This window comes from Rhineura floridana, chromosome 4 (genome assembly GCF_030035675.1).
Source record: "Rhineura floridana isolate rRhiFlo1 chromosome 4, rRhiFlo1.hap2, whole genome shotgun sequence".
Taxonomy (NCBI): domain Eukaryota; kingdom Metazoa; phylum Chordata; class Lepidosauria; order Squamata; family Rhineuridae; genus Rhineura; species Rhineura floridana.
In genome coordinates this window covers 4,969,095-4,996,226 of record NC_084483.1, presented here as the reverse complement: position 1 = coordinate 4,996,226, position 27,132 = coordinate 4,969,095, and the positions used below count along the sequence as shown (strand labels likewise).

Sequence of the window (27,132 nt, the reverse complement as noted above, 5' to 3'; positions counted from 1 at the left end):
TGCCTTTAGAATTTGAGATTTTATTAATTTAAGTTGACAATAATACATGAAATGTAACTAGGAGTTAAGCAGATGTCCAATGAAAGAGCCAGGTTCCAAACTTATGACATCGTGCTGAGATGCACTGACTTTCTCTTTAGTCATCTCATCGAGTGTTCACCTGCAAAGAACAGAGAAAGATCATTGTTATCAAATGATACATTTAACCATTACCTCTCAAAATACCCATGCCATCTCCAATATCATTCACCAACAGTTATTTGCCCCTGTAAATGTCAAAATCGCATTTCATCATTTATTGTTACAAATAACATTATGGTATGATAACAAATGCCATTTTGGTGTAAGACAGTAACAGAAGACTTAACATTTGATGACTGTAATGAAATATCCCCCCTCTAGGATGCACACCTTAACGTGGTGAGGGGGTTTGAGTGTTGAAGAAGATGAGAGCAATGCAGTCATGAGTCTAGACCAAGAGGATAGGCACCCCAGGCGGAATGGTCAAAGCTAAAACACCAGACTCAGATGCATCCAAACTCAGAGGAAGGCAATGGTAACCCACCTCTGAATACCTCTTACCACGAAAACCCTATGAACAGAGTATCCAAAATGCAACACGAGGTAGTGCTGGAAGATGAGACCCCCAGGTCAGAAGGCACTCAACGAGCTACTGGGGAAGAACAAAGGACAAGTACGAGTAGCCCTGTGACTAATGATGCAGCTGGGTGAAAGCCGAAAGGAAGCCCAGAGGCTGATGTGCACAGATGCGAAAGGAGAGTCCGGAGTTGTACGACGCACACAATAGGAACATGGAATGTGAGAAGCATGAACCAGGGAAAGTTAGAAATTGTCAAGAAAGAAATGGAATGTATAAACATTACAATACTTGGCGTGAGAGAATTAAAATGGAGGGGAATGGGACATTTTCGATCAGGCAAATACAAAATATTTTATGCAGGAAATGAGACATGTAGAGAAACAGGGTTGCTTTAATAGTGAGAAGTGATGTAGCAAAAGCAATTAAGAGCTACAACACAAGGTCTGAGCGAGTGATATCAATGAAATTAAATGGGAAACCTATTAACATAACCATCATCCAAGTCTATGCTCCAACAGCAAATGCAGAAGAAGAGGGAGAGATTTTATGCAGAAGTACAGGAAGAAATTGATCACACACCAAAACAAGATGTGCTAATAATCATGGGGGACTGGAATGCAAAAGTAGGGAACAGAAGAACTAGGAATTGTGGGAAAATGGGGCTTAGGAGACAGAAATGAAGTAGGAGAAAGACTTATTGAATTCTGTGAAGCTAATAATCTGTTTCTTACAAACACATTTTGTGAGCAACCAAAAAGGCAACTATACACGTGGACATCACCAAATGGTCAATATAGGAATCAAATTGATTACATAATTGGTAGCAGAAGATGGAGAAGTTTCATACTTTCTGCGAAAACAAGACCAGGAGCAGACTGTGGTACAGATCATGAACTGGTCATATCGAAAATCGGAGTAAAGCTAAAGAAGAACAAAGCAATCATAATGCCGAAATGCAATTTAAATAACACCCGAGAAGAATATAAAGATCAAATAAGGAACAGGTTTGAGGCTTTAAACTTAGTTGACAGGGAACCAGAAGAACCATGGATTGAAGTCAGAGACATGATTAGGGAAGAGTGCAAAAAACAAACAAACCTCTAGTTAAAAAGAGAAAGACCTCAGTGGATGACTGAAGAAACTCTTAAAATGGTTAAAGAGAGAAGGAAAGCAAAAGCAAAAGGAGACAGAAACACGGGCAGAACTCTAAATGCAACAATACAGCGACTAGTACGTAGGGACAAAGAGAACTATTACAATAGTTATTGTATAGAAATGGACGAGGACAACAAAAATGGTAGAATAAGAGCCCTATTCCAAAAGATTAGAGAAATGAAAGGGAAATTTAAACCAACAGTAGGGACGCTGAATAATCAACAAGGGAACACAGTGACGGACTGAGATGAAATAAAAGGAAGATGGAAGCAATACACTGAAGAACTCTATAAAAGAAATGCAAGGATGACAGATTCATTCACGGAGGAACCATATAATGAAGAACCAGAAATATTAGAATGTGAGGTGAAAGCTGCTCTTAAAATACTTGGAAGAAACAAATCACCAGGAACAGATGGCATACCAATAGAGTTGCTGCAAGCCACTGAGACTGAATCCGTCCAAATTTTGACAAATTTGTCAAGAAACATGGAAAACTAAACAATGGCCCACAGACTGGAAGTGTTCAATATACATCCCAATTCCAAAGAAAGGGAATGCAGTAATTATTGGATTGTCATAATATCCCATGCAAGTAAAGTTTCTTGCAAGTATTTCCCATGCAAGTAAAGTAAAGATTCTACAACAAAGGCTCTTGCCATATATGGAGCGAGAAATGCCAGACGTCCAAGCTGGATTTAGAAAGGGAAGAGGCACTTGAGATCATATTGCAAACATACATTAGATAATGGAATGGAGCAAGGAATTTCAGAAGGAAATCACCCTGTGCTTTATAGATTACAGCAAAGCCTTTGACTGTGTAGATCATGAAAAACGATGGAATGCTTTAAAAGAAATAGGGGTGCCACAGTATCTGATTGTTCTGATGCGCAACATATACTCTGGACAAGAAGCTACTGTAAGGACAGAATATGGAGAAACCGCTTGGTTCCCCATCAGAAAGGGTGTGAGATGGGGGTGTATTTTATCACCCTATTTGTTTAATCTATATGCAGAACATATCATACGGAAAGCAGGACTGGACCAAGAAGAAGGTGGTGTGAAAACTGAAGGGAGTAATATCAATAATTTAAGATATGCAGACAATACCATACTACTAGCAGAAACCAGTAATGGTTTGAAACAAATGCTGATGAAAGTTCAGGAGGAAAGCGCAAAAGCAGGACTACAGCTGAACGACAAAAGACTAAAGTAATGACAAGAGAAGATTTATGCAACTTTAAAGTTAACAAGGACACTGAACTTGTCAAGGATTATCAATACCAAAACAATCATTAACCAAAATGGAGACAATGGTCAAGAAAACAGAAGGTGGCGGCTAGGACTGGGGAGGGCAGCTGTGAGAGAACTAGAAAAGTTCCTCAAATGCAAAGATGTATCACTGAACACTAAAGTCAGGATCATTCAGACCATTTTATTCCCAATCTCTATGTATGGATGTGAAAGTTGGACAGTTAAAAAAACAGGTAAGAGAAGGATCAACTCATCTGAAATGTGGTGTTGGAGGAGAGCTTTGCGCATACCATGGACCGCGAAAAAGACAAATAATTGGGCGTTGGAACAAGTTAAACCAGAACTGTCACTAGAAGCTAAAACGACGAAACTGTGGTTATCATACTTTGGACACATAATGAGAAGACATGATTCACTAGAAAAGACAATAATGCTGGAAAAAACAGAAGGGAGTAGAAAAAGAGGAAGACCAAACAAGAGATGGATTGATTCCATAAAGGAAGCCACGGACCTGAACTTACAAGATCTGAACAGGGTGGTTCATGACAGATGCTATTGGAGGTCGCTGCGCCATAAGTCGTAATCGACTTGAAGGCACATAACAACAACAACAATGAAATATCCATCCAATAGAGATAAAGTATTTAAGCGCAACTTACCACATCATCAATCTTGAGAATACTGCGGACCGTTTCTGTAGCTAGGGCCAGAGCACTGATGGACACCAATAAAGGTTGGACTACCAACTCTTCCAGGATATTGGAAATTCCACCCTACAATTTAAGAATCACAACCTCAGTTTATAAACAAATTACCAGTATAAATCTCCATGTGATACAATATATCTCAACATTTTCATTATGAACAAATGACTTATTCCTCATCAGGTGGCCAAACAATTCACTGAATCATATTCAACCCTTAGGTTTACAAAGCATTTTTGAGAATGCTGTAGGTTGTAGGAAAAACCAAAACTGTTTCTATGTGGTACATAGTTCAGGAATTACTGGCATGCAACCAAGAAACAACAATTTTATGTTAAATTACATTAACTCTAGTTGAAGTTACATATATTAAATCAAATATTTTATAGTCCTTGGTATACAAGTAATTACAACTTTTTTGTTAATAAAAACCACAATAAGCAATGTCAATATATAATAATCTTTGAATCATAAGAAAATCCACAATAAAGTTCTCAGTTTTTACAGCTATCCACTACGTGGGTTTCTACTGAGTTTCACCATCATGAATACAAAGCAGAAATTCTCTTTTGAGTGGATCTTCAAACTGGGCCAAATACTGAATTCTTGGTTCCTTATGGACTAGAAAAACCCACAGATGTATTAATTCTGGGAATACGGAACATCAAGCTTCCAAAATACACTTAACATTTTTCAAATGTACTTGTCAGAATGTCCTTTTACTTACTTTTTGCATTTAGCATAAAATTTTATATTTTGGAACCAAGAGAATGAAGATGTGGAATGAATACATCTCAGTGTATGTTTTAGTTCCAAGTGGATTTCTGTTTTTATATTATTTTGTCACTTTTATGCTGATTTGTATTATTTGTACACTATTTAGGCATTTTTTAAACATTAAATGATTTAGAAAGACTTTTTAAATAAAAAAACATTTAGCTGCTATCACATCTGATAGGCTTGAGAACACCAATACAATTGTGAATCTGGCAAATTATTTGGATGCTGACATGGTCAGGGCTTATATTTAATAAAACCAAGGACAAAGTGGTGGGCACAAGTGTACTACAACAAATTGCAGCTAACTACAACATATCAAATAAGCATGAATTAGTACCATACTTAAAGCAGTGTTTTTTAAACTCCCTACCTTTGGGGAACCCTTTTTGCATTGATCTGTAAGGCAAAGAACCCCTGCTTGTCTGCCACAGAAACCCTATGCATTGCAAGGAATTACATGTGCAGTTTCATACTGCATTCTCAGTTGATATGGATTGTCAACTGACCTTCTTGCATTAAGATGTATCCAAGTGCAATTATAATGAGTGCAGCCTAGAACATGACCCAGTACAGCTGCACATTACTGGGGGGTAAATCAGCAGGGTTCACCATGCTTTGGGGCAGCTTGTCTGCCATTACTGATCTTCCCAATAAACCAGTTAGTAAAATTTCCAAAGAACTTGGGGTCCCTACTGCAAATAAAAATAATTAGTTATACCCCCATTTCCCTCATTATATTGTGTCACTTCAACTATTTTATACTTAATTCGGTAATCTGTCAAGCCGCTACATAGCAACTTTCCAACTAGAAGAGTGCAATTTTATTGCAAACAATTTTAATAGGCAATCAATATTCTATGAAGCCCAAATGTACATGAAGTACATTTAATAGCAGACTTAATGTTATACAGGTGTGGTTAAATTGGTTAAATTATTTAAGAGCAAATCATTTATGAAAATGAATGTATTAACACTTTTTTTTCTGTTAACAGAATGCACTTAGAATGCAGCCCAACAGATTACTCTATCTATTCCTTCGCACCTGCTGCCATCTATTATTGAAATTACAAATGGGACCTGCAACAAAATGTTGCAGTGTGGACAGCTGCTGTTCAGGATTTCAACTACTCTACTTCATTCCATTCCCAATCCCCGCCTCCACTCCCTACCAGTCAGTTGGCATTTTGTCACCATTAAACAAGTTCACTCTTCAAAAGGCCGTTTGTGGGGTGCCTCCCTTGAGGCTTTTTTATTTCTAAAGATATTTTGTGCTTCTGAAAACCTTGGGATTCCCCCAAATGTTTTGATACACCCCTCTTCTGTATAGGTGGTACCATTTTGACTACATATAAAATGGCACTCACAGGTTGAACACTGGAAATAAACAGAACAAATACAAGGTATTTTGCCATATGCATAATGCAATGAGCAGCATGCAGTAAATTCCAGTTTAAAAAATCAAAATTCTTTGGAAGAGTCAAATGATATATAGAGCATCATTCAACTACCAGGTCCCATCAATACAAGGCATTCCACTTGTACAAGAGAACTCCCTCCCCCCCTTGCACATCCGCTATGCCCTGCCAAATCTGCTCCAGAGGGTTGGGGGAACCCCTAGAATAATTTTAAGGGGAAAATGGGGGGGTTCCATTGTGAAAGGAGAAAGCCTTGTGTTGTACTGACAGGCTACGCTGGATTCCACTCATAGAATTGTGTTTGTTTTGTCTCACTATTTTACATCTTACCTTTCTGACATTAATGCCTGCAGTTCTCTCTCCTTGTGCATGCCTGTTTCTCAGCTCAGTCACAGTAGAAATAGGATTAAGGCCTGCATTTTCAGCCAGGGTAGATGGAATAATTTCCAGAGCCTCTCCATAAGCACGCACACAATAAGACTCCATGCCACTTAAAGTGCGAGAATATTCATTCAAACGTAATGCCAATTCTATTTCTGGTGCTCCACCACCTGCAATCAAGGCTCTGAAATTAGAATTTTGAAAACGTGAGTAAGGGTCATGTGTCAAGCTGTGTGATGATTTTACTGGTCTATGAAGCTTATACAGTACCTTTTTTTTACTAAACAGCGGATGACACACAAAGCATCGTGAATTGAGCGTTCAGCTTCTTCGATCACTAGTTTGTTAGAGCCACGGACCACAATTGTTACAGTTTTTCCAGGGCTAGCACAGCCTGTGATCTACATGACAAAAAATAGTATCACAATATAAGCAAGCAGCACTGTTGCTATCCCCCCCCCCCCACAAAATAGTAATTTAAAAAAAATAGATGACACTGCCTCAAAAATCAATTAGGGCAATTGTACCACCACTGACCATGTTAGATCATTGTGAAGATTTTGACAGTGTTCATGTTGCAACTAAAGGATGTTAAGACCAGTGGCCCTCCTCTCAGGTGAGTTCATATGTTTTTGGCAGAGGTCACAATGAGTGGCGAGAGACAGCAGCTCATTGTTCCTTGGAAAAGTATTAGATACCACAAGTATGCCAGTGATGTAGATCTTTATTTTTAAAACCATTTATTGGCCTATTTTTCCTGACAGCTTATGTACATATAAAAATGATTAAAAACCAAAAATTGAACAGTGGCAATGTAATCCCAATTACCCAACCATACAAAAAGCTAAGCAGAAAACATGCATGTTATACCCCTCCTATTTTCTATGAGCTTTCTGAAGGAATTGTGTGTCTCAGATGGAGATCATTCCATATACTTGGGGAAACACAGGTAAAAGCTTTGTTTCATGCTAGAGTAGTTCTCACTTTGTGAAAGGATGCTACCTGAATCAGAGCCTGACCAGACACTTGGAGCTGGCACTGGGGACAACACATGGAGTGGCAGTTTCTGAGGTATGTGGGCCCAGGCCATGAAGAGCTTAAAAGTGAAAACTAGCATCCTGAATTGACCCCAGAAGCATACTGGCTGCCAGACTGAAAGTGCACATCTTCCCACATTGATGTGCAATGACTGAATCTTGTAAGTTTTCTTCAAGGGAATCACATTAGAGTAGCCAAGGATTAGAGATTACAAAAAGATGCATCAGCACAAGATCTCTACCTGAAAAGGGATGGAGCTTACATAAACTGAGTTTTTAAAAAGTGTCCATGCCATAACTAAAACCAGCTTACAAGACACAAGCTTTACAGGACAGACTCTGCACCTGTTCTGATGGGGAGATGGTAACTCCATCAGTCATAGGTAAATTAGCCCTCACAAACATAACTTGTCTGGACTTGCCACTTGACCACATATTCCAGGCATTGGTTTAGGACAAAGAAAGTGGCATCCAAATGTTTAAAGATTTAAATATAGAGCTAGATGCCATCAGCATACTGATGACACCTTCTCAAAACTCTGAATTTCTCAGCAGCTTCATATAAACATTGAAACAGGATCGATGCCAACACTAAACCTGGTGGAACACCACAATCCAATCTTCAAGGAGCCAATAAAGCATCCCCAGAGGCAATTGTAGATCAATTTGAACAGAAGGATCAAAGCCAACGAAGAAGTCCAGACAATCCTAGTGCAGATGACTGAAGTTCTTTATCAAATGGGAAGCAGATGGCCATCATTCATGCCCATCAGACTAGTATGATGCCAGTTTCAGGCGGCTCTTCAGAGAGATGGTAGTTCCAGCTGCATCAGCAGAAGCATGTAACTGAGTGTTCCATTACGAGTTTGTTCCAGTAATAATTCAAAAGGCTAACTTTGATAAGTAGATTATAAATGGGTTGGCCCATCCTATGTTAGAGACTACTGCCTCCCCTGAGACCAACTTGTTGCCAAGTCAAGACAGCAAGAGCCTCAGTAAGGAATTCTCTCATTATTTGTCTTAAAGTTAAGAAAATCCCTCCCCTTGGAATGCCTCCTAGTGCAAATCTCAGAATAATTTGAAAAGAATACTTTTGAAAGTCGCCACAACGTTGGTAGAGACATCAGGAACTTTTAAGGTGGTGAAATTTCATTTTGTGTAGAAGTTTGTGTCTCTCACACACATTAGTTGCTCAGGGTTTCATAAGGCAGCAGGCTATATAGTGAAACAAGTTCTCCTTACCTTTATTAGCTTTCCAGATCCATTTAAATTGACCTCTTCTGCCAGTTCAGCAGATCCCAGCATATCACCAGTAAACTGATCAATATGAGCAACTGGCTTAGTTCCAATGGTCTTTTTAAAAATAAAACACAAAGAAAGACCATAGATTAAGAAAAGTATAATATAGTTCAGTATGTTCTACTTTATGTACACGGATTGCAATCACATATTCTCTTACTTGGAAGTAAGTACCATTAAATTTGGTGGGACTAATGTCCAAGTAAGACATGCACAGGACTGAACTAAGACAGCTGCATCTTACAGAAGCTACCTTTGTAAGCAAGATGCCACAATACCTTTTCCTTTGGAAGAAGCAATACAAGTAGCAGCCACTAGTTCTTTCACATATTATTTCCTACCAACGCTACATACAAACTGTGTGACAAATCCCAAGGCAGAGCCAATCAGTGTTATGACCAATTTCAATGACTTTTTGAATCAAATATTCATCTAAAGCAGAACTAGCTAACAGCTCCTCACCTTACATATAAACTCAATGTCATCTCTTTCAATATCTTTAATGACCATGATCTTCATTTTGTTCAAGAAATGTAGAGCTAGATCGCTTAGAGCATCCCTGAAATCAACACAATGAATGAGTTAGAAAATCCATTAGAATCACAGACTTGTTAGCGATGGGGCATACTACTCTGACCAGACTGAGAATTTCCCAAGACCCAGAACATAGCTCTATTTATTCTGAGCCCAACTGGGTATCATACAAGCGCAAAATTGATTCCAAATCTTTCCTAAATCTCTCCAGTAACCCTCCAAGACCGCTCCCTCCTTCCCACTTTACCTATGCTGCTACAGCAGCAGAATAGAAGGAGGTATCTTCCTAAAGCTCCCGGCACACAACTATGACACTAGGATTAGTAGTTTTAGCAGCACTGGAAGTATTACATTTCCCATGCCTCCAAGGTTACAGCTATAGCAGCATGACACACACGAGAGAGAAGAGTGAAAGGCCTTCCTCTCACCTCCACCAGAAATGGTGGCAGGGGGCTTAGAGGAAAGTGAGCAGGCAGACCTGACCTCTTCTCACTTCCAATTTTAAATAAAAAAAGATATTTGAGGCAAATATCACAGGCCAAGATTTTTCTAAGTATTTGAACAAACTTTATCACTTATAACCAAAGGCCATCAATATCCACCATTATTATTAATAATCTCTTCTGACAAGAAGTTTCTGGAGTAAAAGTAATATTTGCAGGAAATCACAGTAATATTTGCAGAAACTGCAAGTTTTAATGTTTCTTATCTAGGGTTCTTAGAATTAGTTTCTAAATATGTTAAGCATATTTTTGTAAGAGTTTAAGGCAGACATAGACAACCTCCAGCTCAGAGGCCCAATTAAGCTCAGCGTGGACCCAGTTTAGACGGCAAGACCATTTCCCCAAAATCTCTCCCACGTATGTGACATCAAGTGAGGGGCAGATGGAGAAATGGCTGCCAATGCACACTTGGAAGCCTTAAAGTGTGCTCCAAATATTGGCGGTGAGACAAAGCCAGCTGGGATTGGCTGCACTATGGAGCTCCACTTGTGGAATTCCATAGCACAGCCAATCCCAGAAGGAACCAGAGGCAGAAGTCAGCACCTACCATCTGACTTCAAGCTCCCAGGGATTAGCTGTGCTAGAGTTCCTAGGGAACCCCATGGAGATCTCTGTAGCCAGCCAATCCTTGAAAGGGCTTGCAAAGAGCCCTGCTCAGCACTGTGGAACACCAAATTGTTGGGACTTCAACGTGCCCATCAGGTGATTGACAGTCAAGTGCCCTGGCCACCTGACAAATCTGGCCTGTGAGGGTCAGGAAGGATAAGGATCTAGCCAACTGGCCAGATCCAGTTTCCCACCCCTGGTTTAAGGAATAGGTTGTAGAGACCATCTCAAGTCTTCCTCTTAAACTTCACCATGTCAAGAATAATTTTATTTATTTACTTTATTAAATTTATATCCCACCCTTCCTCCCAGTAGAAGCCCAGTAGGCATTTAGTCCTGAATGCCACCCATTCTTCAATAGCAGGACTAATATGAGATACTGGAATAAACATACCGCAGAATAGATTTCTGAATGAGCAGCACATTACATCCAGTCTTCTTAATTTGCTTAACTAAATTGAGAATGTAGGCTCTCTCTTCACGCAAGACTCTATCCATTTGAGTGTAGTCAGAAACAACAATCTGGTTATCCATCTAACAGAAGAATAAAAATAAAACTTAAAACTAAATATCTAAATCAGAGGTACACACCATGGTTCCCTCCAGATGTTGAACTGTAACTCCCACCATCCTTCACCATTGGCCATGCTGGTTGGGACTGATGGCAGTTCGGAGTCCAACTACATATTGGTTGGCCACTGTGAGAACAGGATGCTGGACTAGATGGGCCACTGGCCTGATCCAGCAGGCTCTTCTTATGTTCTTATGTTCTTATATTGGAGGAAGTACAGTGCCTTGCAAAAGTAATCAGACCCCTGACCAATGCTCTCACATTAATTACAAATGGTACATTGTAATTTCGTTCTGTATGACATTTTATTTTGAAACACTGAAACTCAAAATCAATTACTGTAAGGTGACATTGGTTTTATGTTGGGAAATGTTTGTAAGAAACATAAAAAACCGAAACATGTTGCTTGCATAAGCATTCAACCCCTGTACTGTGGAAGCTCCCAGCTGATACAGATGAAAGAAATTGCTCTGTCGAGGACACAATTACCTTACCATTGGCCTCCACCTGTGAACCATTAAAGTGGCTGTCACATTGTGAGGTTAAAAACCTCACTGTTAAAGGATCATTGGTCAGGCTGTGGATCTGAAGGAAAATGAAGACCAAAGAGCGTTCTATATAAGTGAGAGATAATGTAATGCAAATGCATAGATTAGGAAAAGGGCATAAAATAATATCCAAGTGTTTGGATATCCCAATAAGCCCAGTCGGATCAATAATCAGGAAGTGGAAACTGCATCACACCACCCAGGCACTGCCAAGTAAAGGTCTTCCCTCAAAACTCAGGGCTCAAACAAGGAGACTTGGGAGAGAAGTCACAGAGAGGCCAACAATCACTTTGAAGAAGCTACAGAGTTCAGTGGCTGGGAGTGGAGTAATGGTGCACCAATCAACCCTATCAAGAGCTCTGCATAACACTGGCCAGTATGGGAGGGTGGCAAGAAAGAAGCCGTGACTCAAAAAGTACCATCTGAAACACGTCTGGAGTTTGCCAGAAAGCACGAGAGCACCCCAGCTGTGATGTGGGAAGAGGTTTTGTGGTCAGGTAAGATCAAAATAAGAGTTTTTTGGCCAAAACTCAAAGTGCTATGTGTGGTGCAAACCTAACACTGCCCATGCTTCAAGACACACCATCCCTACAGTGAAGTATGGTGGTGGCAGCATCATGCTGTGCAGATGGTTCTCATCAGCAGGGACTGGGGGTCTTGTTAAAATTGAAGGAAGAATGGATGGAGCAAAATTCAGGGAAATACTGCAAGAGACCCTCCTTCAGACCACTCAAAAACTGAAGCTTTGGAGGAAATTCACTTTTCTGCAGGACAATGATCCCAAGCAAAAGGCCAAAGCAACACTGGAGTGGCTCAAGAACAAAAAGGTGAACGTCCTACAGTGGCCCAGTCAAAGTCCTGATCTCAATCTCACTGAGAATCTGTGGCGCTCTTTGAAAATTGCAGTCCACAAGCAAAGCCCAACCAACCTGAACGACCTGGAGCGAATCGGCCAAGAATTGGCCAAAATCCCTCCGACACTGTGTACAAAACTGGTACATACCTACCCCAAAAGACTTAAAGCTGTTATTGCAGTTAAAGGTGGCTCTACCAAATATTAATGTGTGGGGGTTGAATACTTAGGCAAGCAACATGTTTAATGTTTTTGTTTCTTACAAACATTTCCCAACATAAAACCAATGTCACCTCACAAGAATTGATTTTAAGTTTCAGTGTTTCAAAATAAAGTATCATACAGAACAAAATTACAACGTACCATTTCTAATTCAGTAATATGAGAGCATAAATAAATTGGTCAGGGGTCTGAGTACTTTTGCAAGGCGCTGTATGTTGGCTTCCCCTGATCGACAACTCACTGCCTGCAGTCAAAGCGGTCAACTGCAAATGAAGCACTAAGATGTCTTTTTAAGCTTGCATAGTTTGCATAAAAATATTTATTCGATTTATATCCCGCCCTTCGTCCCAGTAGGAGCCCATGTAACTAATGGCAAATTTGCAACTAATATGTAACTAATATTAGCATTTAGCATATTAACATTAGCTATATTAGCATACTACTATAATACTAATTATGCTAATATACTACTAATTAATACTAATTATACTACTAAATAATACTAATATTAGCATTTAGCATATAATACTGGATATAATTTTGTACCCTTTTCCTAATCTATCCAGTCAAAGCAGTCAATTGCAAATGAAGCAATAAGATATCTTTTTAAGCTTTAGTTTGCATATGAATATTTATTTATTTATTTATTATTTGATTTATATCCCACCCTTCCTCCCATTAGGAGCCCATGCAACTAATGGCAAATTTATTCTATGCTAGACCTCTTTTCAGGCTTAAACTGAATATATGCATACCCTGGACTTCAGGAAAGCTAATTTTAATAAACTGAGAACAATTGTAAGTATGGTTCCATGGCAAGTGATCCTAATGAGAAAAGGAGTCCAAGATGGGTGGGAGTTTCTAAAAAAGGAAATTCTAAAAGCACAATGGGCAAGCAATTCCAACAAGGAAAAAAGGGGGAAAACAGCAGAAGAAGCCAATGTGACTTCACAAAAAGCTTACAGACGACCTGAAAACAAAAAAGGACACATACGGAAAGCGGAAAGAAGGCCAAGCCACACAGGAAGAGTACAGGCAGGTATCACGGAATTGCAGGGATGGCGTCAGGAAGGCTAAAGCTGAGAATGGGCTGAGGTTAGCGAGAGATGCTAAAAGCAACAAAAAAGCTTTCTTCAGGTATAATAAAAGAGAGAGAAAAGAAATGGTGGCACAGCTACTCAACAAAGATGACAAAATGATAGCAGATGACAAAGAAAAGGCAGAAGTGCTCAATTCCTACTTTGGCTCAGTCTTCTCCCAAAAAAGGGTCTATGACTCTCCTGGGAAACATGAAGTAGAAGGGGTAGGTTTGGAGCTTGAGATTGATAGACAAACAGTCAAGGAATACCTAATCACTTTGAACAAGTTCAAATCTCCAGGGCCCAATAAACTGCATCCTAGAGTACTGAAGGAACTGGCTGAAGAACTCTCAGAACAGTTGTCTATTATCTTTGCGAAATCATGCAGGACTGGTGAAGTAACAGATAACTGGAGGAGAGCTAATGTTGTCCCTATCTACAAAAAGGGCAAAAAGGAGGAACCAGGGAACTACAGACCAGTCAGCCTAACATCAATCCCTGGAAAAACTCTGGAGCAGATTATAAAGCAGTCAATGTGTAAGCACTTGGAAACAATGCAGTGATTACTAGGAGCCATGGATTTATGAAGAATAAATCCTGCCAAACTAATCTTATCTCGTTTTTTTGATTGGGTAACATCCCTTGTAGACTGTGGGAATGCTGTGGACATAATATATCTTGGCTTCAGCAAAGCTTTTGACGAAGTGCCCACTGATATTCTGATTAGCAAGCTAACTAAATGTGGGCTGGATGGAACAACTATCAGGTGGATCCACAGTTGGCTCCAGAATCGTACTCAAAGAGTGCTTATCAATGGTTCCTTCTCAAACTGGGTGGAAGTAACGAGTGGGGTACCACAGGGCTCAGTCCTGGGCCCAGTGCTCTTCAACATTTTTATTAACAACTTGGATGAGGATGTACAGAGCATGCTTATCAAATCTGCAGATGATACAAAATTGGGGGGCAAAGCTAATACCGTGGAAGACAGAAACAAAATTCAAAGGGACCTTGATAGGCTGGAGCATTGGGCTGAAAACCACAGAATGAAATTCGACAGGGATAAATGCAAAGTTCTACACTTAGGAAAAGGAAACCAAATGCAGTTATGATGGGGATACTTGGCTCAGCAATACGACATGTGAGAAGAATCTTGGAATTGTCGTTGATCAGACGCTGAATTTGAGCCAACAGTGTGATATGGCTGCAAAAAAGGCAAATGCTATATTAGGCTGCATTAACAGAAGTATAGTTTCCAAATCATGTAAAGTATTAGTCCCCCTCTATTCAGTGCTGGTTAGGCCTCATCTTGAGTACTGTGTCCAGTTCTGGTCTTCACACTTCAAGAAGGATGCAGACAAACTGCAACAGGTTCAGAGGAGGGCAACAAGGATTATCAGGAGACTGGAAACAAAGCCCTATGAGGAGAGACTGAAAGAACTGGGCGTGTTTAGCCTGGAGAAGAGAAGACTGAGGGGAGATATGATAGCACTCTTCAAGTACATGAAAGGTTGTCACATAGAGGAGGGCCAGGATCTCTTCTCAATTGTGCCAGAGTGCAGGACTCAGAATAATGGGCTCAAGTTGCGGGAAGCCAGATTTCGACTGGACATCAGGAAAAACATCCTAACTGTTAGAGCCATACGACAATGGAACCAATTACTAGAGAGGTAGTGGGCTGCCCGACACTGGAAGCATTCAAGAGGCAGCTGGACAGCCATCTGTCAGGAATGCTTTGATTTGGATTCCTGCATTGAGCAGGGGGCTGGACTTGATGGCCTTATAGGCCCCTTCCAACTCTACTACTCTATGATTCTATTATATATAAGCCGTTCACTGGGAGGCCACTAGGTTGTTAATATTCTTGCAAATAATGCTAGCCTACATGGCCTTGATCTGATCCCACAAGGCACCTCTTAAATTCGTAACAGGATTCCTTAATATAGATTAGATGTACACGAAGCAATCTTGCTTTTAACATATATACTGCTGGGATTACAAAAAAATTAGATGAAAACAACAATAAACAACAGATCACATAAGTCAACTCACCCTAATTTTAACATGTTGATATATAATACCATACATAAAGTAAAATGATTTACTGTTAAGGTACTCAGAATTTTAAAATATTTTAATTAACATGTTAAGATAAACTCATAGTGATGAAAATTTAACAAATTGAACACAGCAACTTACATCTGTCTTTGGAGCCGACAAGCAAAACTGAATGAGACCTATCTTAGCTTTTTCCACTCTGGTTACACCACTGTTGGCCACTTTCTGAGTGAGAACCAGCCCTTCAATTAATTCACAGTCATCAATTGTTCCACTAGAAATAAGCATTCGGTGAGTAAGTTAACACAACAATAATAATCATTTTAAGAATAAATGTTACAAAATTTGTATTTCTGGCAGATTACTACTTACCCAAGCTTTTTGACAATTTTGATGTCTCTAAGATCCACACCGCTAGCTGTAGTTGGATCTATCACCTTCATCACAGCTTCCACACTCATTGGAGAAAGCAGACTAGAATACTGTGATACAACCTGCAGGGATTTAGTGAAGACCCACATTTTATTTAGCATGCTTTCTTTGGTTCTCCACTTTTCCGTAAGAACTCCAGCCAACTGAATTTAATTTCCATTGATCTAACAATTACTTTAACAGTTATATTTAAACAAACACAGACTAACATTTTCTATTGTTTCTTTGTTTCATAAGAATAATGTTAAGTAATTAGCATGTTGTTTTCTTAATTTTTCTTTTCTGATTTAAGACAAAACCAGAGAACACTATGCAGCTTGCAACTCCTGTACTGAATCTTCAAATATATCCAACTGAGCAACATATTTTATTTATTTGTTTATTACATTTATACCCCTCCTTTCTTTTCATGATAGAAACCCAAGGCAGCTTATATCTGGTTCCCAGGCGGTCTCCCATCCAGGCACAGACCAGACCTGACCCTGCTTAGCTTCAGCAGGGAGCTGGCCTCATGTGCCTCCAGACCATACTAGCCATAATTAATTTTCCACATCGAAGGTAAAGAGCTGCAGGTGATCTAAGTGGAAATAATATTCAGTTGCAGAGGCTCTTTTCCTATATAATCCCATCATGGACAGGAAAGATCTGATTTGCATCCTCTACTAACGCTCTGAATATCCCTGAGCTTGCCACCTTCCTCCAAAGCATAAAAAAACACAATACAGGAGCAGAGTAACACAGTCATTAGTTAGTTCTAAACTCAGTTCATGTCCTTCATATGCCAATGACCCATGGCTGGCTTTGGACAGTAGAACATACTGGAGAGCAGATGCACAAATAACTTGCGCCTCCTCCTCTTTCCATGTGTCTGAAGTGGTGACAAACATATCCTGGCATGTACTACTGACTCCTGAACAATTATGACTGCCACTTTATTCATCAAACTGAATCAGGTGATGGTGCCAACCTTCTTTAGGGTAGGAGAGGGAGATGTTAACATTCACTGAATCTGTCTAATAAAGTTACCAAATGCAAAAACAGTTGAGTTTCTGTACCTAAAATGGATGTGCAAAAAAGAATTCTGGCAGGCGCAGCTGAAATCCCACTATTAAAAAGGTAACCTTGCAAATAAGCAGTGATGCCACAACTATTTAAGGAACACCACTCTCTGAATGCTTGCAAGTAGGATCAGGGGCCTATCATTAAACATTCCCACTACCAAATGTCTGGCAATTCAAAGTTTTTGCAGTCTTCCAAAAATTATGTAAGGGAAATACAAATTTGGATCTCACTTGCATACAATTTACATTTAAAGCAAAAGTTGGACATGATGTAATCACACACATCCCAAGCTGCCCACCTTTGAATTCAGTGCAGTGGTTGCATTGTTAAGCAGAGCTTCTCTGTCACTCAGCTCAACAGGCTGCCCCATGCTGGTCAAGATTTCAATACCTTTATCCAATGCCTTCTGGAATGACTCAGAGATTATTGTTGGGTGAATTCCTAGTCAAGAGTTTAAGAAACAAGTTTATTCATTAATACTTAAAATCAAGTCATTGGGGGAGAGCTTCCAGCTGAATTAGCATAACATATACTTTGCAACATTGCACATTAATAAAACCAACATCCACTTAAATGCCCTGTGCATTAAATTGGTTTATAAATGAACTCTAGCAACAGAATATCAATCCTTCTATTAAGGATTGCCATAGTTCTTCAGACTGGAAGATTACAGAACCATTACTGAAGCTATACATAGGTGACAGTAGCTAAGGTCAGTAAAATACAACACTGCCTAGTGGTAAGAACAACAGAAGTAGAAAGGCCAAAGGCAGACAAGTGGATCTGCACCAAAGGTTAGCAAGCTTTTGCAATGATTTATTATTATTTATTTATTTATTGCACTGGTATACCGCCCCATAGCCGAAGCTCTCTGGGCAGTTTACAGCAATCAAAAACATTAAAACAAATATACAATTTAAAAACACATATTTTAAAAACAATTTAAAACACAATTTTAAAATTTAAAACAATATAAAAACAATGATCATAGAAGGTACTTTTTATTAAATATATTAGCCTGCCTACATTGTTCATTTGTGGCACCCAGAAAGAACAAACCAGCTCTTTCAATGTACAAAACCTTTCCTGTTTGGTTGGCCTGGAAGCGATACTTGATTTGCCTGAAGCAATCAATCAAGTGGCCATTACAAGACAATGATATAATTGATCTTGCTCTTTTATAATGTGTTTCAATGGAGCCTTCTCTTCAGATGATCCAATTTATTTAATTTAATATTTCAGCTTTACAATCAAAATACCGATAACCATCACAAGTCACAAATTCTAAACGATTTGTTTTGTCAATAAATCATGTTAATATTTAAACCTAGAAATAACTAGTTTAAATAGAATTTTTAAATCTTCTTGCACTTCTTTAAATATTCAATATCAATAGACACCATTTTATTAATACTCTTTGTTTGATCCAATCAATGTTTTCCAAAACCAGATGCGTGCGCGTGTGCATTATATATATATATATAAATTAGAGAATTTTTTTTTGCAGACTTGTTTTTCTCTAATTTTTTATCCAGTAAGTTATCATTGCCTGTGTGATCATTTACAATACATAGTTTCCCAATCAGTTATTTTTAGGGCTGCTTCTTTTACCCAGTTCTGAGCAATTAACATTTTGGCTGCCATCAATAAATAATTGATTTGTCAAATGAGTTGGTGGTGAAGTCATCACTAGTCTTGCTGAAGGAGCCACTGAACCCTTTCTAAGCCCTTTCTTTTTTTCTCTTTAGGACAGTGGTTCCTGGGTGAAGAGCCCTGTAAGAAAATTCTGAAAGAAAGGGGTAAAGGAAAAAAGGTTGCCAGCCTACTCCTCCATGTACAACTGAAGCAATGTGAAGTCCTGCAGTGGTGCAGGGCGGGAAAGAACTAGAGAGCAGGGTTGCCCATCCCACTGGGAAAGCCACGTAATTTACATATTCCTGCCAAGAGGGAATGACTGGGAAGGACAACCCATCTCAGGATCCCCCACCTCCACTGCAGGAAACTGTTTCTTTTTGTGTTTCAGATGCAATTCCTTCTAAAAACCCTAATCAATTATAATAGGGACTGGAGGAATATTTACCTCCATCCTTCCTTTTAGGACACAGTCTATGTCTGTGTTGGAATTGCTTTTTAAGATATTTTTAAAGCTTTAAAAATATGTTTTGAAAGATGTTTTGTTTTAATATGTTTTAAAGTCTGTTTTTATGATGTTGCCGCCCTGGGCTCCTACTTTGCCACCTGGGCTCCTATTGGAAGGAAGGGTATGATATAAATAAATAAATGAATAAATAAATAATTGTTAACCTCCAAAATCTTTGCATAACTGGGCAACCCCACCAAATATGTAACATAAATACTTTTTGATGTTTACATCTCCAGCATTCAGTATTCTCTCCCAATTCCATTCTTTTGATTCATCACTATCCAATTAACTTACATGTCAAAAATTACATCTGTATTTTAGAGAGAGAGAAACATTACCTTTCGGAAGAAGTCTGGAACAGGCATCTAAGAGAGCACCTGCGATGACCACAACAGAAGTAGTGCCATCCCCAGCTTCAATATCTTGTGCTTTGGATAACTCCACCAGCTGTGTGTTGCCAAATGTTTTAAAAATGCCATCAATTGCAGAAAAAATATTCAAGAACTAAAAATACTCTGTGATTAACTGCATGCTGAACATGCTGCACAACCTCATCGGGGGGGGGGATTAATCCAGGTAAGATTAGTGTTGCTCCTAAACGCAGCAGGGCTGGCTTACCACATTTTTAAGCAAGTGCCGTTAATACATATTACCATCTAAAGAAGTCTCCCAACCCCACATTAGACCACCAAGTCCAGAATCTAACATTACCTAACTGTAACACTGAACTAAAATTTTTAATTGTTTTTATTTATTTTTTAAATTGTGTTTTTAAATTGTTTGCGTTTTAAAATTTGTATATTTGTTTTTATTGATTTTAATTGCTGTAAACTGCCCAGAGAGCTTTGGCTATGGGGCGGTAAATAAATGTAATAAATAAATAAACTAAATTCATGGTTAATAATTACTTATGGGCGATATCCAATGAAGTCATACTCAGAGTAGACCCAACTGGGCTTGATTTGGATATCACTCTAACTTTTCAATTTATGTTATAGTTACATGACCTCAGTTTTTGTAATCACATTTGCAAGTGATGTCTGTACTTAACAGATATTCCGATCATGTTGGAACAATTAGAAACATATAGCTATCCTTAACATTTATAAACTGTTTTTGTTGCTACGAAGGTAGAGATGCCCTAGCTCATCCAAGATGTACAGTCACCAATATACAAAGTGCCGTAACATATTTAAAGGCTAGATTAATAACTATCAGTCCTCATTATACAATACACTGTTCATATAAATCCATCAAATTCTATCCTGAAAGTATGAAAAACTTAGGGCATGATATACATATATAAAAATCTGCAAGTACAGCAGTGCCCATGAGAGGGGATTGCTACAGAACTCAGTGGAGCCCCTTTCCCTACTTCCCCACCTCCACTATCCTCAGATGTCTCCAGATCACAACATCTTAGCAACTGTTCACAATAAGAGGCACAGCGTATCTCCCATGAAGCTATCCTATCGACCCTTACGACAGACCACTCCCACATAAGGATGGGATTCCATGTTTCCAATGCTGGAATCCTATTACCAGATAAGCCCAACAAACAGCATCTCTTATTAAGTTCTGTCCCCATAAAGTACTGTAATACGTCTTCATTTTGACAAGGCCAGTATGTATTTTTCAATGTATGATTAATTCTGTATGTTCTTATTTCTTACCATGGAACACTCTGGTCAAACACTATGGTAATTTAATTCATGCCAGTCAACCTTAAGAGCCATTGTAACAATCAGTCACACCAACACTACACCAATAGCCCATAAAACAAATGTTTATACAGGTTTACTTGGATCACAAGCAATTTATAATCAGTGATTTTATGACTCTATTGTCAGAGATTGGTGTGGGGGAAAGACTGTCTAAAGTTCTGGATTCACCATAATGATCAGCATTACATGCTCTAAAACACCTTCACAGCCATGAAATTTCTTTTTTGTAAAGATGCTCTCAAAAGGACATTGCCCACATACAATTGCACAAAATCCTGGGCCGCGCTTCAATATACTAAACCCTGATATTTTCTATAGGGAATAGGTAAAACAAACTGGAGCATACATTTTTGTATGATATGGATTCACTTTGGGGACTGACATAAAATTTAGAACTTAATTATTACTTGCCATTTTGGCTGCAGGGTGAAGAACCTGCATCTGCTTCAGAATTGTTGCACCATCATTAGTGATTGTCACATCTCCCTTGCCATCTTGGATCTGAAATAGTACAAGTGTTGTTAGAGCAACTCAGTGAGGATAAAAACCACAAATTAAACACAACCTACAGTTTTGATTTATATTGCACACTACAAACCTCTAGCCAAATATTTTGCTTATTATGTTAATCCAGCATTTGGTCCTTTGCCCCTTTCCAACTGTCTCCTTTCTTTCTTTCTTTGAATATTTATAAACTATCAACTCATAAAAGATATAAAGGCAGCGTACGACAAAATCATTAACACACCAAAACTATAAAAGTCATAAAACACAGAACAAATTACCAACACTGAATCAAATTAATTCTCTAAAATCACTTGGCTAAACAAATACATTTAAATATCAGGATTGTAGGTGTCTGTCTGATTTCAATAGGAACAGTATTCCAAATTACTGATGCCACTACACTAAAAGCCTTCATTTGTGTAGAAATTAAAAAAAAGTGAGATAATTGTGGGAGTCAGGAGGGCTTCTCCCGATGAAGAGTGATCTGGCCAGTGTATAAGAGAAAAGGCAGTCCTTCAAGGAACCTGGTTCTAGGACCCTTGCAGCTATATACCCTTAACAGTAATACCTTGAACCAAGCTCCCATGTCTGGTAATCTACTGGCAACCAGTGCTGAGCTTTCAGCACCAGTATAACATGCTGATGTGGAGTTGTTCCAACCAGAAGCTAGGCCACAGCATTCTGCTCTGCAATTTCCAAACCAACCTCAAGGGTAGCCCCACATAAGAATGCACTGCAACAGTCCAGCATCCCCTACTATTCTACCACCACACAAGGCTGCTTCACATTTTACACAGCAATTACGGTTGCCAGGGCGACACTAGTGTTTTTCACAACAAATATGGGAAATATGACAGATGTATGAACTTTAAAACCTACGTACATCCACCTTGGAGGCCTGATTAGGTTCTCACTCCCCAAGCATATGTTTAAAGATGCAAATATGTCATTTACATGTTAATGATCTTATGGTGACAAAAAATGCCATATCTGTGGCAACCGCAACTGCTGCACGAAGTGTTACACACCCTCTTCAGTATATAGGTAAAAAGTGAAGTTTATTCTCATCTCACTCCTTTCCCAAGCCCCTCCCTCAGTCCTCTCCCCTTTGGTCCAAAAGATATATCCTTCCTTTAAGCTACTCAAATTCCAGAAGCATTTTACCACCAAGCAACCTTGGCTTCTTTGCATATACAGGACAGTCTCTTTATGACTGTATGTGTGGTTACTGCTAGCCACAATAATCAATTCCACTCCAACCACCAGCTCAACACAGAATATGCTCCATGACAACATTTGATCACCAAGTCTTTTCCCTTCACCACTGAAAATGTTTATGAACATTCAGCAGCCTAGATAACCAATGATGATATGGAACTCTTAAGCAATGTTTTAAAATGAACTACACACACACTATAATGTACACACACCAAGACTTACCATTTTATCCATTCCCTTTGGTCCAAGACTTGTCCTAACAGCATCTGCAACCGCTAAAATAGAGATGCAAACATAATTTTTCCATTTTTCTTTTCCAGCCGACACTGGAATAAACATTCTGAATGAAACAAGCACCAACCACACATGACAGATCCCTGACACTCTGACACCAATCTCGTAATTCCAAATTGGCTCGGCTGGCTTCATAGGGAAATCCAGCAATGGGATAGAGCCTGCAGGAATGTTACCCCATTGTTCTGATCCCACTGCAAGTCCATCCCTGCTTGGAGCCAAACTCAGCCTCAACATAAGAATTGATTTACTAATAGAGATGAAAAATTTCCAGAAATTTTGAAGCAATGGGGAAAAAATGGGTTTTTCCAGGAAAAAACAGAATTTTTTGGAAAAATTGAAAAAAATGCAATATTAGCACTGTTTACAGATTGAAAGTCACTTTGTTACTTCAGGAACATCAAACGTAATTACATACAAGTTGGTTTGGCATAAAATTATCACATTGGGTATATTAAAAGTACATTTTATTCAAATAATTATGACAAACTGAATTTACTTCTTTAAATTTTTACTTTTCTTGTAACAAATGGATGTACAAGATCCTGAGCTGTAAGGAACCTCTTTCCTTTTGAAAGTTTATGAGGACCAGACAAAAACAATTTAAAAAAACAGAACAAACCATCAACATTAATAACAAAGAAAATTATTTATGTCTCCACTAGTCCTCCACAGTGTCAAGCAGACATAAAGCATCCATTCCCATAAAAAGAAATGAGAAAAAAGGGGGGGACCAAGATTCAATGGAACATTTTATTCATCATGCTAAAATAAAACATTCCATAATCCATTTTTATTCATTTTCTTCAATTCTTTGGAAAAACAAAACAAAAAAGGCTTCAGAAAAAAACTTTTCCCCCCTCAATTTTCCAGGTTTTTTTTCCAGGGCCTTCGCATCTCTATTTACTAATAGGCAAAAAACCTTGCGGTTTAAGAATGTACCTATAGCCAACAGATATTTCTATCAAACTTTAAAAAGCAGGGAAATTGGGCAGCTATAGTGAACGCACCAGGGGAGCAGGAAACCTGACCTCTGAGATATTGTACTGCCCTACAAACTTGACAAAATGCAAACACCATTTGGGTTGGTCTTTCACAGTCCAATCCACTTCCTGTGTAGCTTGGAAGAATTGGGTAACATGTGCCTCTGAGCATATGGTGAGTGGTGGCAACACCTGCAGTCAACCCAAATAACAGAAACAAGACATGTGTTGTGCTGATCTTGTTTTAGCAGGGAGGAAGCAACAATATTAAGACAGGTGATAGTGTTCAGATAGTCACTTTAAATATGTTTGATTTACTTGGCCACAGTGACACATGCACTGGTGACACTGAGGCTTGATTACTGTAACACACTCTATGTGCCTTTGAAAACAGTTCAGAAATTACATTTGGTTTAAAATGCAGCAGCCAGAATGTTACAAATGTGTAGGGCAGCACAATATCTCAGAGAGGAGGTCAGGTCTCCTGCTCCCCTGGTGCGTTCACTATAGCTGCCCAAGTTCCCTGCTTTTTAAAGTTTGATAGAAATATCTGTTGGCTATAGGTATGTTCTTAAACTGCAAGGTTTTTTGTTTTTTTTGCTTATTAGTGAATTTCTCTGCTTTTTAATCTGGGAGGTTAGAAATAGGATCCTGTGCAAGTTTGCTGAGAATAGATTGATCATTTGCATGTTTATTGAGTTCAGTGGGATGTACTCCCCTGCAATCATGGCTAGGATAGGTAAAACTGACCATGGGAAGAGGAGCAGAAGAGGGAGGAAGGGAGGGCTGGAATGGGCAGGGGAGGAGGAAGAAGGAAGAGGGGAGAGGAGGAAGAAGGGAGGAGGAAGGGAGAGGAAAGGAGAGGGGAAGGAAGGGAAAGACAGGTCTCATCATCTGCATGCTTGAGTTCAATGGGATTTACTCCCATGCAATCATGCTTAAGACAGTTAAAACTGACCATGGGGGAAGGGGAGAGGAGAGGGAGGGGGAAGGGGAGAGGAGAGGGAGGGGGAAAGGGAGAGGAGAGGGAGGGGGAAAGGGAGAGGAGAGGGAGGGGGAAAGGGAGAGGAGAGGGAGGGGGAAAGGGAGAGGAGAGGGAGGGGGAAAAGGGAGAGGAGAGGGAGGGGGAAAGGGAGAGGAGAGGGAGGGGGAAAGGGAGAGGAGAGGGAGGGGGAAAGGGAGAGGAGAGGGAGGGGGAAAGGGAGAGGAGAGGGAGGGGGAAAGGGAGAGGAGAGGGAGGGGGAAAGGGAGAGGAGAGGGAGGGGGAAAGGGAGAGGAGAGGGAGGGGGAAAGGGAGAGGAGAGGGGGAGGGGGAGAGGGAGAGGAGAGGGGGAGGGGGAGAGGGAGGGAGGGGATTGGAAGGGGAGGGGCAAGAAGGAAGGAGATAGGAGGGAGGAGGAGGGGAGGGCAGGTTTGATCATTTGCATGCTTTTTCAGTTCAATGGGATTTACTCCTGTGCAATCATGTTTAAGATAGGTGAAACTGATCTGGGGGAGGAGACGGAAGAAGGAGGAAGGGAGGGGATTGGGTGGGTAGGCAGGCACTGGGCAAACAGGAAAACATTGTGCACAGTATCATTCTTTTTCAGGGTTTCCCCCACCTTTTTATTCTACAGCAGGCACATGTAGTCTCCCACCCAAATTTATACCAAAGATGTCACTTGCTATATCCACACCAGACCTTTATTTCACTTTAGACTGTCATGGCCTCTCCCAAAGAATCCTGGGAAGTGTTGTTAGTGAAGGGTGCTGACAGTTGCTAGGAGATGCCCTGTTCCCCTCACAGAGCTTCAATCAGAAAAGAACAGCTGACTGTTCAACCACTCTGGCCACTGGAGGTCTCTCAGGGAAACAGGAATCTCATCTCAGCACCCTTCACAAACTACACTTCCCAGGATTCTTTGGGGGAAGCCATGGCTGTCTCAAGTGAAATAAAGGTCTGGTGTGGGTGTGGCCCCGATTAGCCAAGCCAAGCCAAGCAGCTGTGAGTCTGGCTTTTAGAACACTGACAGTTCTTACTGAGCATTCCCGGCCTTATCATTCACTTCAATGCTAAGTTTCTTAAATTAATTAAAAATCAGCTAGGATTTTTTTAACTTTTAAACTGCGGAAGATGATGGTCAGAGTATGGGGCAAAGTCAGTAATACAAGTACTCTGTGAATGTGGCTGATTTTTAATTAATTTCAACAAATTATGAGAACTCTGCAGAAGGAAGTCCAAAAGGGCTCTGGGTTCTCTCTCTCTCTCTCTTTACACTCTGAACTCTTGATTCTGACTGTTTTATGTAATGACATGAAAATTTAGAGGGTTGTTAAGCAAGCATTTCTGAGTTCAGGACTATAGGTTTTGTCTTAAAATGAGCATATGGGAAGCATCAGAATGGCATTGGGGGTATTTTCAAGTTAACACTGCTGAATGAGAAAAATCCATGCTGGCTATACAGCCACTCTCATGGCTGTATAATAAGAGGATGAGACTGGGAGGACCACCCTCAAAGAGAACTTCCCTTCACTCTGAGGAAAGCACAGGCTTCAGGAGCTGCTCCCTGCAGTAGGTGGGTCAGCATTGATATTATCACTGCAGATGACCAGGGGTCAGGTTTACTAATGACTCTATAGTGTAAATACTCACAAAATTTATTTTTAGCACTTCTTATTTTTAGACATCTTTTGAAGATTTTGTGGTGCGCCTGTTTTGTCCCCTACTTGTTTTATTTTCTTCTCTTCCTCTTTGTTGTCCTTTTATTTTAATTTTTATTTAGATTGTACACCTTTCTGGTAGAGATTTGCTTTTATTTTCTGGTCAGTGCAATGTGCATTGATAGCGCTATATAAACAGTCATTCAGCTGAATGAATCCTATGTGATCCGCCAGTTCTTTATTACTTTAATTATTTTCTTGTTTATTGTGATTGTATGTTTGTGTACACCAATAGGAAGTTTTCTATGCAAGTTAGCACTGGGATTGCCAACCTGGCATCTATGAATGCCTTCCTCTGTTCCCCTAGACACAATGGTGTCTGCAGATGCCAGTTTGGCACCCCTCAATTTTTAAAACAAATATATAAATGAATTGAAATAGCAGAAGAGTTGTTGGGAGCTTGAAGGGCCCACCCCCTTTCATTCTGGTTAGCTTTGAAGGATTTGGGGGAGGGGTGAAAAATGGCAGGTAT

At 39.6% G+C, this 27,132-nt stretch overlaps 1 protein-coding gene across 1 annotated transcript in view; it reads right to left on the bottom strand.

The window, feature by feature from the left end:
- CCT4 (chaperonin containing TCP1 subunit 4) overlaps positions 1-27,132 on the bottom strand; it is a 32,235-nt gene continuing 5,103 nt past the window's right edge. The window contains exons 2-14 of the mRNA XM_061622294.1: positions 22,906-22,958; positions 21,370-21,459; positions 19,573-19,681; positions 17,390-17,532; positions 15,970-16,091; positions 15,739-15,871; positions 10,664-10,803; positions 9,089-9,185; positions 8,570-8,680; positions 6,561-6,691; positions 6,240-6,474; positions 3,670-3,783; positions 1-160 (exon numbers count right to left, since the gene is read on the bottom strand). Coding sequence (XP_061478278.1) covers positions 146-160; positions 3,670-3,783; positions 6,240-6,474; positions 6,561-6,691; positions 8,570-8,680; positions 9,089-9,185; positions 10,664-10,803; positions 15,739-15,871; positions 15,970-16,091; positions 17,390-17,532; positions 19,573-19,681; positions 21,370-21,459; positions 22,906-22,958 — 1,493 coding nt within the window. The 3' untranslated portion in view covers positions 1-145. The remainder of the gene's footprint in view (positions 161-3,669; positions 3,784-6,239; positions 6,475-6,560; positions 6,692-8,569; positions 8,681-9,088; positions 9,186-10,663; positions 10,804-15,738; positions 15,872-15,969; positions 16,092-17,389; positions 17,533-19,572; positions 19,682-21,369; positions 21,460-22,905; positions 22,959-27,132) is intronic.